At 37.3% G+C, this 16,131-nt stretch overlaps 1 protein-coding gene across 1 annotated transcript; it reads right to left on the reverse strand.

Moving 5' to 3' along the window:
* Positions 1-2,410: 2,410 nt before the first annotated feature.
* TAF9B (TATA-box binding protein associated factor 9b) lies at positions 2,411-12,154 on the reverse strand. The gene is made up of 7 exons (XM_007095347.3): positions 10,700-12,154; positions 9,977-10,058; positions 9,298-9,434; positions 9,089-9,223; positions 8,193-8,268; positions 5,360-5,470; positions 2,411-4,480 (listed from the first exon to the last, which is right to left on the reverse strand). Exons 1-7 carry the CDS (start codon positions 10,748-10,750, stop codon positions 4,317-4,319), a joined length of 756 nt encoding a protein of 251 aa, XP_007095409.1. The 5' UTR covers positions 10,751-12,154; the 3' UTR covers positions 2,411-4,316.
* Between the last annotated feature and the right edge of the window lie 3,977 nt (positions 12,155-16,131).

Here is a 16,131-nt window from a genome sequence, read left to right on the forward strand (position 1 = left end):
GGTTTGCTATATAGCTGTTGTTCTGGGATTTCTTTTTCTAGAAGAAATCCCTTTGGGGTAACCCTGTTGGGGATTCCTTTTACCTCCTGTGTTGGGCCTCCCTTTTCCTGGGTTCCTTTTCCCCCTTTTTTCTTGCTTGACTCTTTTTGTGAAACACAGAACTCTACTAGCTTCCTGAGGAGTACCTGGGACTCAGAGTTTTTGAGACCTTTTATGTCTGAAAATGTCTTTATTCAACCCCTAATACTTGCCTGTTTGGCTATATGTAGAATCAGTGTACATATCAGTTTCCCAGATTTCAAGGCTTTGCTTCATTGTCATTGCTTAAAATCTAATGACATTCTGCACTTGATCTTAGCAAAAAGGCTGAGAAGTGATTCTAATGACATTCTGATTCATGTATTATCCTTGTAACTTTCCCTTCCTTTTTCTTTCCTGTCATTTTAATGGAGTTTTGGGAGTGAACAGAGGTAAACATGAGATTTCAAAAGTCTGCAGGGCATTTTACATTTTACATACTAGATGTGTATTTCACCTTTCTTAAGAAACAAGATCTTGGACAGGATCACAAAGCTAGTATGTAACAGCAGGGATTCAAGTCCAGGTTTGTTGGACTCCAAAGGCTGCTTTTTCATTGTGCCTTACTCCCTGAAATGATGCTTCTAGCCTAGGACTATTTAACTCTAGAGAGAAGAGCAAAAGAAAATTTTGGTGGTTGCTTTTAAACAAAACCATTTTGAAGGCTTGAATTTTTAAAAAATTCATTTGAATTTTAATTAATATTGTCCCCATAGTTGTAGTAAATTTTAAAATGCACCATGTTTCTGCATACCTCTAATGGTACACTATATCCTGGTGTGAGAAGCAGGAATTCTAAGCTGATCTTTTTGTAGAGGTGGCCCAGAGGTGCTATTCATAGATCCAGCAAATTAATGTTACAGCTGGGCTAGACTTCCCCCCGCTACTGATTACCTTCCTGCAACATTTTATTATTTCATATGTCCAGAGGAATTGCAACATTTTATTTCATATGTACAGAGGAATTAAAAGAATTGTATAAACACCTGTAAACCTAGCACTTGGATTCTACAACTGTCAATTCATCCATCCACCAACCTGGATTGTACCTTTTAAGTACTTTCTACTAGACTCTGCTTCCAGGATCATTCTCCATTTATTTGGTCATTAATCCAGAGAATGAATGGGGAAACACAAATAGCAAAATATTTGAGTACCTGCTATATGCTTAGGACATAATGGAGGGAATATAAGATAGCATTTATGTCCTGAAGAAATTCACCACCTAGTTGAGAAAGGTAATATGTAACAACTTGTGAGCACATAAACTACAATAGTAGTACAAGGATGTGCTTCCTGATTTAATACAGAATTATGAATTATTGATAAAATATTGCAAAGTTTTAGCATGTGTCACAAATTCAGTTTTAACCTCCATATGATAGATGTATATGCCTGTATAGAGATTATGATCTTTGTGTCATCAACTAATTCAGTCTCTTAAACTCCGTGTTTCCTACTTTCCTTGTTTTCTTTATGTCCAAAACCTCCCTCTAGCACATGATACAAAAGTCAAAAAGGGGTATACAATGAGAAGACACCTTCCTACCTCAGTCCCCCAGCTACCAGTTACCCTCTTTAGAAACAGCTACTGTCAGACTGGTTTCATTCATTCTAGAGCTACTTAATGTATATAAAAAGCATATCCCATGTATGTATACACATATAAATTAAAATATATATGGTAGCCTACTATACACACTGTTTTGAATGTGCTGTTCTGATTAGTGTTGTCTTTCCTAACTCTTGAGTACTTTCACTCTGGACTCCTTGGGACCAGTGTGCATTATGTTTTCTATTTTCCCCACATACTGGCTGTACTCCTATATTCATACTCAGATCAAAAACACTTGTTTCCCACTTGTAAAAGGAAGAACTTGGGACAACAATGTCCTCACCACATTTACCTTCAGTAACTCTTAAAAAATTCCACCTAGAAGCTGGAGGACAAGAGCTGCCTTAAGTCATTTTAGAAGCTATATTGGGTGGATGCAATTATAGGGAAGGGAGATCTGCAAGATAAAGCAGTCTGCATTTGAAAGAGCAATGCACCCCCTGGCTGACCTAGCAAGTGATGAACACTCCAACTGCAGCTTCAATTATATGTACAAATTCCTACCAAAGACAGCATGATATGTTTTTAACAGACTTAAGCCCATATTCATTTTTGTTTTGCTTCACTATGAGTCACATGCTGATTCCAAATAAAAGCAAGAAATTCCCTGATTTATAATTAAGTCACCCATTAAATCTTAATTGCTTCTTGGACCTCAGAATTACTGGGTCTTGTTCATCTTCCTTGAATCCCTTAAATCAAAAATGAAAGAAATGGTTAAGTTCAGTTTTTATTAATAATCTTGGAACAAATACATTAACAATTCCTTAGAGTTATAAACCATTTTACAATTTTCAAAGAACTTTCACATACACCAATTAAACCCTCACAACATCCCTGTGAGGTAGGCAGGGTCGGTGTTATTCTATTACAGGAATAATAATTCCTATTATCCTAGTTCAGTATACTAGCCTAGAGAACTAGGCTCAGAGGTGAAGTAAGATCACATAGTTAGTAAATGATGGAGCCAGGACTAGACCCTAGGCCTTCTGACATGCTGCCTCCCTGAGAACATTCAAGTAATGATATCCTATGCTATATAATGAACATTTCTCTCCTATGATGTTGATCAGATCTGTTTTTATAAATTTGATATCACCTTTTTCCTAATATCCAAAAACACGCAGACTGTGATGAGACATGTCTTCTCTGTTACTGGACTATTTCTCTTCAATTTATCTAGCACCATCCTAACATGAAACTTTCTTGTGTTTGAAGTTTTGAGGATCCTTGGCTACAAGTTCTAAATTATGATATGATATGAAAATTTATTTTAGAAAATTCTGCAAAAGTATTCCAATGTTGAATATGTCAAACTTAAAAACAACAAACCTATTTAATATTTTTGAAAGCTTTGCAATCTTTCCCACTAAGATGTTTAAATGTGTATAAATGGAAAATAAGAGAAAAGTGTTCAGCAACATTACAACATTACTGGGAAACCTACTGGTACACTTAGGTGCCAGTCACATTACACTGATTTGCTTTTATTGTTGGCCTTCTAGAGGAAGGAAAACCATTAGAGAATTTTCAGGTTTGATCCCATCTCATATATGATAACCTCAGCAACAAGCTAGAAAAATGAATTATACCAATAGAAGGGTTCAAGCAGTAGTAATTATAGCATATATGTATGTGATGAAAAGGAAGAAAACTTGCTCTTCAGTGGTTTTTGCCTAAGTCCAGTGTAAATATACTTCTCAAGGCAGATTTTAAAGCTACAGCATCTTCTATGTTAAATTTAGAATTGTGAAATATGGTGGAGTTATCGACTTGGAATATAAGATCGAAATTGTAGCTGACCCCAAAACTACCTGTTAAAAGCAGAATAAAGCTCAAGGAGCATAAAAGGCAAGGTGTAAAACTCAACCGTTCTGGTATGGAGAGTAAAACAGCAAGGCAAACCTTCGGGTTAAAGTGAACCACAGAATATCAGGCATGTAAAAGCAGGTTTTAAAAATAGGAAAATGACACTGAACTGTATTATCAGGAACTACACTTTTAAAATTCCAGTTTTGGCCTTCTAAGAGCACTGGGAGAAACTTAAGCCTATGGGGAAGAGGCAGTACAGAAAATGAATGGGATCTAGAAACGGGGTTGAGGTGGGAGGTTAGAGAACACCAAGAAACAAATACACTTAAAATGGATTTAGAATCCCTTTAAATCCATCTTTTCCAAAAAAATCTTCCTAAATTTAGAGATTTGGTTAAAAAAAGTTGGTGAAAACCAAAGTTGTGACTATTTTACCTTGAAAAGAAAGTAGTATTTAAATGTAGATAGAAATGATGCTGTTAAAGATTAGTCTACTGATCAGGCTGTAGCAATTGAAACTTAAGTGCTGCTGTCAGTGAAACATGGCAGAAAACTGCTTCCAAATAAAAAAGTCATGATAGAATTTAACATTAATGAATTAATGTATTAAGAAACAAATACTTTTTTACTTGGAGCCTAATGAAAAAACACTGGTATGCTTAAGACATCTAACAGTTTAAGCCAATGTGAAAAATACTGCAGCTACATTTAAGTTTTCTGAGATAAAACTTGAGAAGATAAAGAATGTTCTAGTTCAGTATACTGGGCTCCAAACCAACTACACGTTTGAAATACATCTTGATTGTATTCCTTACATAGTATCATTGTCATCATCTTCTTCATGTTTTCTCTTCAATGGGTTTGATTCGTTGGCCGTGTTCTGTGATGAAACCATGTTGGTGGTAATAAGAATATTTTTGGGCCCAATTATTGAAGGATTAATCAGAACATTTTGAACTGCAGTCGTTGCAGGAACTATAAACAGGAGAAAACACCTTCAAACTGAATTACCCCAAATCAGAAACATAGTAAAAAGTATTCAACAAATCTAAATTATAATTCTAACAACAATTTTAATAGCATGAATAGCAACTACATCATAGAAGAAACTAGGGTATTTATACTGCATTAGGAGTTGAATAAAATTTTTTAATACTTTACAGTATTTAAACTAGTATCTAGTACAACATTAAAGTTCTGGTTTTTTTTAAACTTAACTACCTAAAATTTTAGTTAATACTTAGCCATGGGAAGCAGTGTGCTGGATTCATCATGGAACATATTAAAGGCACATGTTCAAGGTCAGGAATCACATTCCCCTTATAAGCCAGTATTTTATATAAGTAGTTCACTATGTACATTTAGGTTTCAGAAGATGTTCAATTGAAATATATGCAGTAATAAATTAGGCTATAACAGAATTCTACTTATATATTATTCCAACTTTATATGGATCCTTCCATAAAGTGAGTAAAAGTACAATTTTTATTTGTTGTACACTGTTATATTATTTTTTTGAGCTTTAACCCTAAGTGCTTTTCCCTGAAGATGCGTTAGATTTGTGGACCCTAACTTATTTTAGTTGTGTTCTTTGAGAATTTGATGATCATGCTGAATACTCTCCATTCCCAAAACATTACATATTTGTAAAATTTCATACAATTTTAGTGGGGTCATAGACCCTTCTGAAGAACACTAATTTGCAGCATTACTGCCACCTTCCTGGTATGTTAAAACAACTTAACTCTTGCTATAAGAATACAAATTACTCTATAATCACAAATTATTCACAAATTTTAAGATTCAGAAAAAATAAAAGAACCACTTTCAATGCCACCCTCCCCATCATGTTACCTGGTTTGACAGGTGTGGACTGAGAAGGTGGAATCTGCACTGTAAATCTTTGGCTTGTCACTGACACTGGAGGTGCAACTTTACTTGGGACAGAAGCTGTTTGTGGGGTTGCTGTAGTTGTAATTAACAGACCATGTTAGTTAGGTGACTTCATTACACAGGTTCATATTCTGCACTCCTTAGCTTATAAGAAACTACCTTCAAAGCACAAGGAACTAATGAATGGTGAGAAAAAAATCAGAAATAAGCAAAGTACAAACTCAACGGTTTAAATGCTAAAAGTTCAGGACAGTATAGTAGTAAAGAATGTACTGTGGAGCCTACCTACTTGAGTTTGAATTCAGGCTTTATCACCTACTAGATGAGTGTCCTTGGGCAAGTTATTTAATCTTTTAATACTTTAGTTTTCTCACCTGTCAAATGGAGATAACTATCACTTACATAAGATTCTTGTGAAAGTTAAAATAATCCATGTATAGCTCTTCAAACCACCTGGCACTGAATTTTAGCTACGTGAGGTTGTGAAACTGAGTGTCCAAATAAACCAGCAGAATAGACCCAAGTTTTCTATTAATTACCTTAGGTAGCACTTTTAATCTGTCACTTACTGGGAATTAGAAGATGTCTACTATGCCTATGAAGGTAAATCAACATGCATCTAACAAAAGCCTATCAAATACACCTCTTAGGGTCCCCAGGTGGGTACAAAAGTCATATTCCTATTCTATATCCAAGTACTTTTTTTGAACAGAAAGGGATTGTGGAGATAACCTAGTCCAAACCCCCCTCAACTCTACCAGTTATTCCAAGGTACAACTCAAATACCACCCTATTTTATAAAATTTCCTTGATTTGCTCAGAAGTCAATGCCTGCCTCTGAAATTGCCTTGTCATAGGAACCTTTATTAGTATCTTCTCTTGTTCACTAAATTACAAGCCTGGCTAACACTTTTTATCTTTAAGAACATATGGTCTTTGTGCCTTACTCCTAATAGGCACTCAACAATTTTTGTTTAATGAATAAATTTTGCAAGACTCAAAGATGTATACTGACATCATAGCTCTCTTAAAAAATACATTTATGGAAACATGTGTGTTCCTAGTTTTTCCTTTGGGGATGCAGGTTTTCCATACATCCCTTTCTCCTGGAACCAGCAGTCTGCCCAGGGAAGAGTTGCTGAAAAAACTACAACTACCCTCTCCAGAAACAAAGGAGAAGAAAGCCTAAATGGGGGAAGAAAGCCTAAATAGGGGAAGAGAGTTCAAAGGTACACAGGAATCTGGCCCTAATGCTTTCTCTCCCAAACTGAGAAGGTGAGGCCTTACTCTAATGTATCTTCATTCCTAGGCAAGTTTTCTGTTGTATTAAGGATCAGTTCAAAGAATTTGGTGAAGCTTAATGAAACAGTATGTGTTTTATTTTGTCAAGAAATTCACAATAGGTAGATGTTTTCTTGGCCATTATCATAACGATTTAACATTTAAGGAAGTATGGAGTTTAGGTTTTAAAATTGAACAGAGTAGATGCTTAGATCTTGGATGCTTTATAGAATTCCATTTTTTCAAAGTTCAAAACCTGTATTTTAATACTAGATTTTAGCAGTTCCCTCATTTTAGATTTTCAAAATCTCTAAAACATGTATAATAAATGTCTAAAAATCACAACTGATAACTAAAATTGGTTAACTGGCCAACACGTGCAGTGGATTACCACAGCCCAGAGTTTTTAAAAAATTGGTATTCACTAAAGTAATATGAATCCACAGATACACAGTATATGACCTAAAAGTTACACAAATTATATATGCGAATTTCTGCCCACAAAGGTCACATGCAGGTAACTGGAAGTGTACAACTAATACTATACCCGGTTGATTTAAAAATGTTTAAATGAGAATATGAAGAGATTGTCTACACACTGCATAAATCAAATGCTGCTTACATTAGAGCTATATGACATCTATAGGACTCAAGTTATAAAACATAAGAGCCAAGAAATCAGTACTGGTCAAAGAGGATTATTTCTGAAAATACTTTGATTATGAAAGAAATCCAGCAGGAATGTAGGACCAAAAAAAAAATCAGGAACTCTAAATCTATTTATGTTTCTCTTATTACCTAAGCAACAACATTAAAAAGAAACCTAATGGTTTCTAAATACCATTCTCCACCAAAAGGAACTAGGGCTCTTTAGAGAAATGGCTGGTTGTAGAACTAGAGTAAGGGAAAATATAAGATGAACTTAGATCATCTTGTGCCAAAAAGCAATAAAGGCTCAAAGAATGATGGGGACCTGTCACGACACAGGAGACACCCTGAAGGGACAACACAGGACAATCAGTACTACTTCTGAAAAGATTAGTATTAAAAACAGTGAGTTTTTATTTGATATGCTTTTTGTACACTTTAAATTTCTTTGGGTTGCATTCTCTTGCCAGTTGGGTTGCATTCTCTTGCCAGTTCAGAACATACTCTGAAAGTTCTTTAATTTCTGAAAATAAGTAGGCTACTGCCATGAGTTGTGTTTGGCAACTTGATTTGTATAGAAGGCAGAGAACACAGCTTAAACTGTTTTTGGTATCCCAGTTTATTCCAACAACGCTGGGTAATGTCTAATTCTATACTCATTTGGGATCAGATACTCCTTGTGGCTTTCTCATTTTGAAATCTGATAAGATATATGTTTATAGTTTTACTAGAGGATAAGTAAATGTATCAATGGCAATACATATTGGGAATTTCTGACTCAGCTTTTGACTTGAATTATAATTTAAAATTAAGTGCCAAGGAACTTCTTTACCAGTCAGAAAAACCATTTCCCTCTCTCACTTACCTATAGTAGGAGTGGAAGGTCTGCTACTAACAGCACCAACACTTAACCGTGGAACTAGTCTTCCTTGGTTAGGTCCCTAGGGGATTTCAAAAACAAATTAGTTTTAATGTTGTTTAGATCTGACCCCTAAACTTACCAAGAATGAAATTAGGATTGCTGATGTGACTTATTAATGGATAAACCTATGGCAAGAATGTCGTTTTTGTTTCATCAGTGTTCTAAATCCAACATTGAAACTAGTCTTCACAAACATATATATAACATGAATATAATGCATATGCATATGGACATGGATATGAACACACACATAGAAAATTCTATATAGTGTTTAAGGTAGAGTCTTATTTGGGGATAACAGCTAACATCCTTATGACTTTTAATCTTAACTAGTCAATATCTTAACCTAAAAAGAAAGAAACTCTCTTCTAGCAGAATTTCAGACAACAAAGGCAGGTAGCTGAATGTGGGGAGAAGTTTCTCAGTAGTGGGAGAGCCTTAGGTCATATTTCAGAAAATAAGTCCAATTCCTGATGGTATATCATTTACTCTGTTATCAGGTATCACAAAAAACTGATAAACAGTGGAAATAAATGGAGGCATGAGACCTGGGAATAAGTCCCAGCTTTGCTACTAACTCCACAGATGAATCGAGGCTGTTTCCTGTTGTGAAAATTAAGTGTTTGGTTAGATGAACATTGAAGTTCTTTTTAGCTCTAAAAATTTTGTATTTTAATGTAGTAGTTAATTGCAGACATGGTATTTTCAATGCTATAAATTTTAAAAATCCTAGTAAATTATCTTAGTCTTTACTAATCTATCTATAGGAATGTGCTTTTTACAAATTGCCCTAACACATCTCATCTTTTTAAAAAACTAATTTGACTAAAAATTCTTACCTTTTTAATTAAGGACTTCAGCCTATAGTTTGGAGCTGTTAAGCAGTATCTGTCGGGTGGCAGTCTGGGTCCTGCATATGGCTTAATCAGTGGTAAAGGGGTTTGATTTTTCTGCCTTGCAATATCCAGTAAAAACTAAAAAAAAATCCTTATTAGAACTACAATTTAAAAATTTTTAAGTAAAATGAACTTCAAATAACTTTGCTCACATCTCTTGGAGGAGGAGAAGTAAAAGACTGATCAGCCCGACACTGGATTGCCAGTCTCACATCATCTGCATCAACATTAGGTTTCTTAGCATGGCTTGAATAAATTTTCGCATCATCCAGAATTGTAGTCACATATCCTTTAAGAACAAAACATTATTTTCTTAAACCTATGAAAACAGCCTAATATTTATGGCCATTTTTCTTAATGGAAGGTTCTACTAGTAGAAAATTTATGAATTTTGGTTCTAATATCTAATTGTCTGATCTACATGATCAACTAAAAATTTTTTTATTAAGCTTATTTGAGAGAGACAGCGAGGTGAGCAGGGGAGGGCAGAGAGGGGAGAGAGATAATCTCAAGCAGACTCTGTGCGGTCACAGCAGAACCCAACAAGGGGCTCAATCTCTCAAACCAGGAGGGAGATCATGACCTGAACTAAGATCAAGAGTCAGAAGCTTAATGACTGAATTACCCAGGCTCCCCCCTATATGATCAATTTTAAATAGATATCACAGTATAAATACTACTGTCCCCTAGCTTGAGCTCCTTTTTTCTGCTTTAGCCAAGTTCTATGATACTTATTAACTGTTAAAGCAATTTAGTTGAAAATGTTCTTACAATAAAACAATCTTTTCAGATTCACAAGTTAGGCAAATTTTTGGTGTTTTGTTAACTTACGGAATGCAAATTCCAACATTTGATTTATAACCCTTGGTTCATACTCCGTAATTCCCATATCCTTCAGGATTTGTGCCATCACCTGTAGATTCGAATAAAAACGCCAGATGTATGATGTAGGTACTAGAAATCAAGACTGGGCCGAAGGTAGTATTTGTATTTATGATACAAGGTCCCCCTTTCTCTGGGCTCCAAACTTGTACTCATATCCTTTTCTTCTCAAGTGTGTATCAGAATCACGCCCAAACCCGTTGAAACCTCTGCTGAAAACTTTTTTTTTTTTTTTTTTTTTTTGGCGGGGGTGGGGGCGGGGGCAAAGAGAAGAAAAAGACCCGGGATGCCTTTCACCCTAGGAAAGGCAGGGGTGGCTACAGCTGGTTGTCATTTTCTTCTGTGACGATGGGGGAAGAACGCTGGACGCGAGAATCCCGGCTGGCCAACCTGGCGAGACCACAAAGAGTCTGGGGCCCAAGGCCCAGTAGACAAAGCCGGGTGGTTGGACTGCGCACTTCGGCGGGCCGCAAGCCTCCCTCTAGCAGGGCCGCGGGGGTTGCGGGAGAAGCGCCCCAAGGTCCAGACGGGCAGCCCCTTATCCCACTCCTGGCTGCTCCGGCTGGGCTGAAGCCGCACGCGAGCCCAGCCTCAGGCCCTCCGCCGGGGCCTGCCTCCCTAGACGCTGGCCGCGCGGAGCTTCATGCCCCGCCTCTCATCCTTTGCACTTACCAAGGCATCTCTCGGAGCGTTCTTGGGAGGCGCCATCTTGCTCGACTCCATGTTATCCTGCCGCCTGTCATCCGAGGAGAGAGGGCTGATCGCAGACTCCTCGCTCAGACTCCACCCCTGCGGGGTGCGGAAGGCGGGGTTACAACTCCGGCCCAGCCGGCTGCGGCTTTTCTACTGCTACTCCACGCGGTGGAGGCTGAGGGCAGCTGGGCTAGCGGAGCCGGCAGGCCGCGGAGGATTGGCAGAGACGAGTAAGCCTTCCCCGGGGAACCCTCGGCCAACGCTTGGAAGAACCAAGACACTCGTCTTTCTAGAGCCGTTCTCCTGTAAAATGTACCAAACGGGTAACCCTTGTCTATGCTGGGACCCCCTCTTCACACTTTCCCTGCTGCCACTCTGGCCCTTCCATCTCCCTGTAATGCCTGCACAGGCCCTGCCTCCACGTGCCCTTATGGGGTGCCTGTGTAAATAACGCCCAGTTAAAATTTCAGATCAACAACAAATACGTTTTCAGCCAAAGTATATCCCAAACACTACATAGGCTATATTTATGTAAAAAATTATTTGTGGTTGATCTCACATTTAAATTTAGCTCGGCGTTCTGTATTTTCATTTGTTAAATCTGGCAACAGCAGGCCTTTGGCCAACTGTCGTCAAGCTCAACGCCTTGTCATCCTCACCCATTTCATACTGATGAAAAGCTAAAGCCTTTGTGGGCCTGCAAGATTCCCCACCCTGCTGAGCCTCTCCAGCCTTGTCCCTTGTCCTTGAGTAGTTTTCTCCCCTCTCCAGTCTCCACAGAATAACCTGACTTTCAAAAAAAACCCCATGCATCAGTTAACCATCTCTAGCTTAAAGTGTCCCTGAGAGAACTCTTTCCTATTGTCTACAATCCACCACCGTGTTCTTTATCCCACGAAAAGGCACTCTGAGCTACCGAGGCCAGTAACAGCAGTCAGCCATGTTACGCACCCTCCCCACAATCCACAATCTATAACAAGTCTTATCAGGGCCACTTCCCAAAGTCGGACCATGTCTGTGTCTCCACATCCTCATCCAGTGCTAACCACGCTAACAGTCCAAACCAACAGCTGTACTCACCAAGACTACAGAAAAAGGTCCTGAAAATAGGGCTACCCTACCTTCTTCACACAACCAAACAGATCTCTCAGTCATACATCACATAACTGTATTCCTTTCTTTAAAGCCCTCTAATGGCTTCCTTCACAAAACAAATTCTTACTGATTTCTGGGGGTTAGCAGGCCCTTCAGTTTTGGACACCAGCTCACCTCATCAGGCTCCTCTGAATCAGTCATCGACCAGTCAGCCATCTTGAATATGAGGCAGGTCCCCCAAGAATCACGTGTTTTTAACACACCGTTTCCAGGGGGAACACTGATCCCTGTGGTCCCACAAGCACCTTTCTCAGCTGACCATGGACGATCACTATATAAGACTAATAGTGATTTTCTCACTTTGGAATAGGTAGTAGATACACAAGGTGCAAAATTTTAAAAATACATTTACAAAAATAAGAAAAAGAAACTTTATGGTTTCTTCTAGCTACTAATTTATCTTTCACAGGAGGCACCACTGTTTACCAGTTTCTTGTCTATGTAATTTACAAACACCAACTTTTTAATTTTTTTGTTTCTCCATCGAATGGTACCATGAAGTTGGGGTGATGAAACTTCAGGGCGCCAACACAGGACACAGCCATACAAGATGAAAAGACTCATGAAAGGCCTATAATATATAATAAATAACTGTGCACATGTGTTATTGCTTTAATATAAAATATGAAAATAGATGTTTATTTAAAATTGCTTTTCTGTATTTTCTGTTACATACATGCTATTATTTAAACAAGACAATAGGACTAATTAAGAGTGGCAATTAGTATTAATAGTAGGACTAATTAAATACTTTGTGTGAGAAAATATAATATTTTTCATATTTCTGTCCCGTTACAGCAATTTATTTTAATTCTTGGATATTTAAATTTTATAAGTTGTAGTATATATTCTTAGTTTACATAAATATAAGACATTTAAAAAAGAGAATGTGAATACATTATGACAAGTTAAACATATCTTCTATTGCTTATATTTAGTAAAAATAACAATGAAATGTTTTTCTTGGCCCCATGTTACAGTGGGATAATTTTGCTCTTTCTGTTTCTTATCGAATAATACTTCTCTGAACTGCCTGCAGCCATCCTTCTTTTCTTTTATGTAGTGGTAAAACTGAAGATAGTCTAACATAATATTCACTTTTATATGAATTTTTGGTCTTATCAAGTCCACGTTAGACTGATTCTTGGTGTCAGTCCAGTGTGGTGACATCAACCTAAATGTCCTTTCAAAAAAAGTGTTTGAGTATGTAATATTCCTAAGTATTACTTGCTAGGAATATCAGGTTTTTATATTTGTAGGAATTAGTTCTAAGCTCTCTAGAAATGTCTATTCACTTAGTACTGGAGGTTTTGTCTTGGTAGGGCAGTTATTTGTCAGTTAGATAGGCACTTTGCATCTATACATTCATCCTTTTTTATTTCAACTTTTTATTTATTAATTTTTCTTTTTTTCTTTTTGCTTACTTTAAATTCAAGTTAGTTAACATACAGTGTAGTCTTGCCTTTAGGAGTGGAATGCAGTGATTCATCTCTTACATGCAACAACCAGTGCTCAATCCCAAAAAGTGTCCTCCTTAATGTCCACCCCCATTTAGCCCATCCCCCCACCCACCTCCCCTGCAGCAACCCTCAGCTTGTTCTCTGTGTTTACGAGTCTCTTATGGTTTGCTTCCCTCTGTTTTTATCGTATTTTTCCTTCCCTTCCCCTATGTTCATCTGTTGTGTTTCTCAAATTCCACATATGAGTGAAATCATATATTTGTCTTTCTCTGACTGACTTATTGTGCTTAGCATAATACACTCTAGTTCCATCTACGTTGTTGCAAATGGCAAGATTTTATTCTTTTTGACTGCCAAGTAATATTCCATTGTGTGTGTGTGTGTGTGTGTGTGTGTGTGTGTGTGTGTATACATACCACATCATCTTTATCCATTCATCAGTCGATGGACATTTGGGCTCTTTCCATAATTTGGCTATTGTTGATAGTGCTGTTATAAACATTGGGGTGCATATGCCCCTTTGAATCAGCACTCCTGTACTCCTGTATCCTTTGGATAAATTCTTAGTAGTGCTATTACTGGGTTGTAGGGTAGTTCTATTTTGAATTTTTTGAGGAACTTCCATACTGTTTTCCAGAGTGGCTGCACCAGTTTGCATTCCCACCAGCAGTGCAAAAGAGATCCTCTTTCTCCACATTGTTGCCAAAATCTGTTGTTTTCTGAGTTGTTCGTTTTAGCCATTGTGAAAGGTGTGAGGGTAGTATCTCATTGTGGTTTTGATTTGTATTTCCCTGATGATGAGTGATGAGCATCTTTTTTTGTGTCTATGAGCCATCTGGATGTCTTGTTTGGAAAAGTGTCTATTCATGTCTTCTGCCCATTTTTTCACTGGATTATTTTTCAGGTGTTGCGTTTGGTAAGTTCTTTATAGATTTTGAATACTAACCCTTTATCTGAAATGTCATTTGCAAATATCTTCTCCCATTCCATCAGTTGCCTTTTGGTTTTGCTGATTATTTCCTTTGCAGTACAGAAGCTTTTCATCTTGATGAATTGCAGTCGTTCATTTTTGCTTTTATTTCCCTTGCCTCTAGAGACATGTCAAGTAAGAAGTTGCTGTGGCCGAGGTCAAAGAGGTTTCTGCCTGTTTTCTCCTCTAGGAGTTTGATGGTTTCCTGTCTCACATTTAGGTTTTTCATCCACTTTGAATTTGTTTTTGTGTATGATGTAATAAAGGGGTCCAGTTTCATTCTTCTGTGTGTTGCTGTCCAGTTCTCCCAGCACCATTTGCTGAAGAGAGTGTCTTTTTTTCCATTGGATACTCTTTCCTGCTTTGTCAAAGATTAGTTGGTCATATATTTGTGGGCCCATTTCTGGGTTCTCTATTCTATTCCATTGATCTAGGTGTCTGTTTTTGTGTCAATACCGTACTGTCTTGATGATTACAGCTTTGTAATACACCTTGATGATTACAGCTTTGTAATACACCTTAATGTCCAGAACTTTGATGCCTCCAGCTTTGATTTTCTTTTTCAGGATTGCTTTGGCTATTCAGGGTCTTTTCTGGTTCCATATAAATTTTAGGATTGTTTGTTCTAGCTCTGTGGGGGATCCTGGTGTTATTTTGGTAGGGATTGCATTGAGTGTGTAGATTGCTTTGGGTATTATCGACATTTAACAATTTTTGTTCTTCCAATCATGAGCATGGAATGTTTTTCCATTTCTTTGTATCTTCTTCAATTGCTTTCATAAGATTTCTGTAGTTTTCAGCATACAGATCTTTTACGTCTTTGGTTAGGTTTATTCCTCGGTATCTTATTGATTTTGGTGCAATTGTAAATGGGACCAATCTGTGATATCTCTTTCTGCTGCTTCATTATTGGTGTATAGAAATGCAACTGCTTCATTAATGGTGTATAGAAATGCAACTGATTTCTGTACATTGATTTTGTATCCTGTGACTTTGCTGAATTCATGTATCAGCTCTAACAGTTTTTTTTTGTGGAGTCTTTCAGGTTTTCCATGAAGAGTGTCATGTCATCTGTGAAGAGTGAAAGTTTGAATTATTTCTTGCTGATCTGTATGCCTTTTATTTCTTTTTGTTTTATGATTGCTGAGGCTAGGACTTCCAGTATATGTTGAACAACAGTGGCGAGAGTGGACATCTCAGTTGTGTTCCTGACCTTAGGGGGAAAGCTCTCATTTTTTCCTCATTGAGGATGATATTAGCTGTGGGCCTTTCATATATGGCTTTTATAATGTTAAGATACATTCCTTATATTCCTCTTTCTTGAAGGTTTTTATCATGAAAGGATGCTGTATTCTGTCAAACACTTTTTATGCATCTCTTGAAATAATCATATGGTTCCTATCCTTTCTTTTATTAATGTGGTGTATCACATTGATTGTTTTGCAAATATTAAACCTGCCTTGCAGCTTAGGAATAAATCCCACTTGATCATGGTGAATAATTCTTTTAATGTACTGTTGGGTTTGATTTGCTAGTATCTTATTGAGAAATTTTGCATCCAGGTTCATCAGGGATATTGGCCTGTAATTCTCCTTTTTAGTGGGGTCTTTGGCTTTAGATGCATGGTCATGTTGGCTTTGTAGACTGAGTTTGGAAGCTTTCCTTCAATTTCTATTTTTTGGAACAGTTTGAGGAAAATAGGATTAACTCTTCTTGAAATGTCTGGTAGAATTCCCCTGGGAAGCCATTTGGCCCAGGACTCTTGTTTGCTGGGAGGTTTTGATAACCAACTCAATTCCTTTGCTGGTTATGGGTCTGTTCAAGTT

The sequence above is a fragment of the Panthera tigris genome, chromosome X, assembly GCF_018350195.1.
Source record: "Panthera tigris isolate Pti1 chromosome X, P.tigris_Pti1_mat1.1, whole genome shotgun sequence".
Lineage (NCBI taxonomy): Eukaryota > Metazoa > Chordata > Mammalia > Carnivora > Felidae > Panthera > Panthera tigris.

What these genes read in the sequence shown, in the direction of transcription:
- TAF9B (XM_007095347.3), bottom strand. Translation starts at nt 10,750, where the DNA reads ATGGAGTCGAGCAAGATGGCGCCTCCCAAGAACGCTCCGAGAGATGCC. An exon ending in ACGCTCCGAGAGATGCCTTG is followed by an intron (nt 10,059 to 10,699) that starts GTAAGTGCAAAG and finishes TCGAATCTACAG; the next exon opens with GTGATGGCACAAATCCTGAA. An exon ending in ACCTTCCACTCCTACTATAG is followed by an intron (nt 5,471 to 8,192) that starts GTAAGTGAGAGA and finishes TTACAACTACAG; the next exon opens with CAACCCCACAAACAGCTTCT.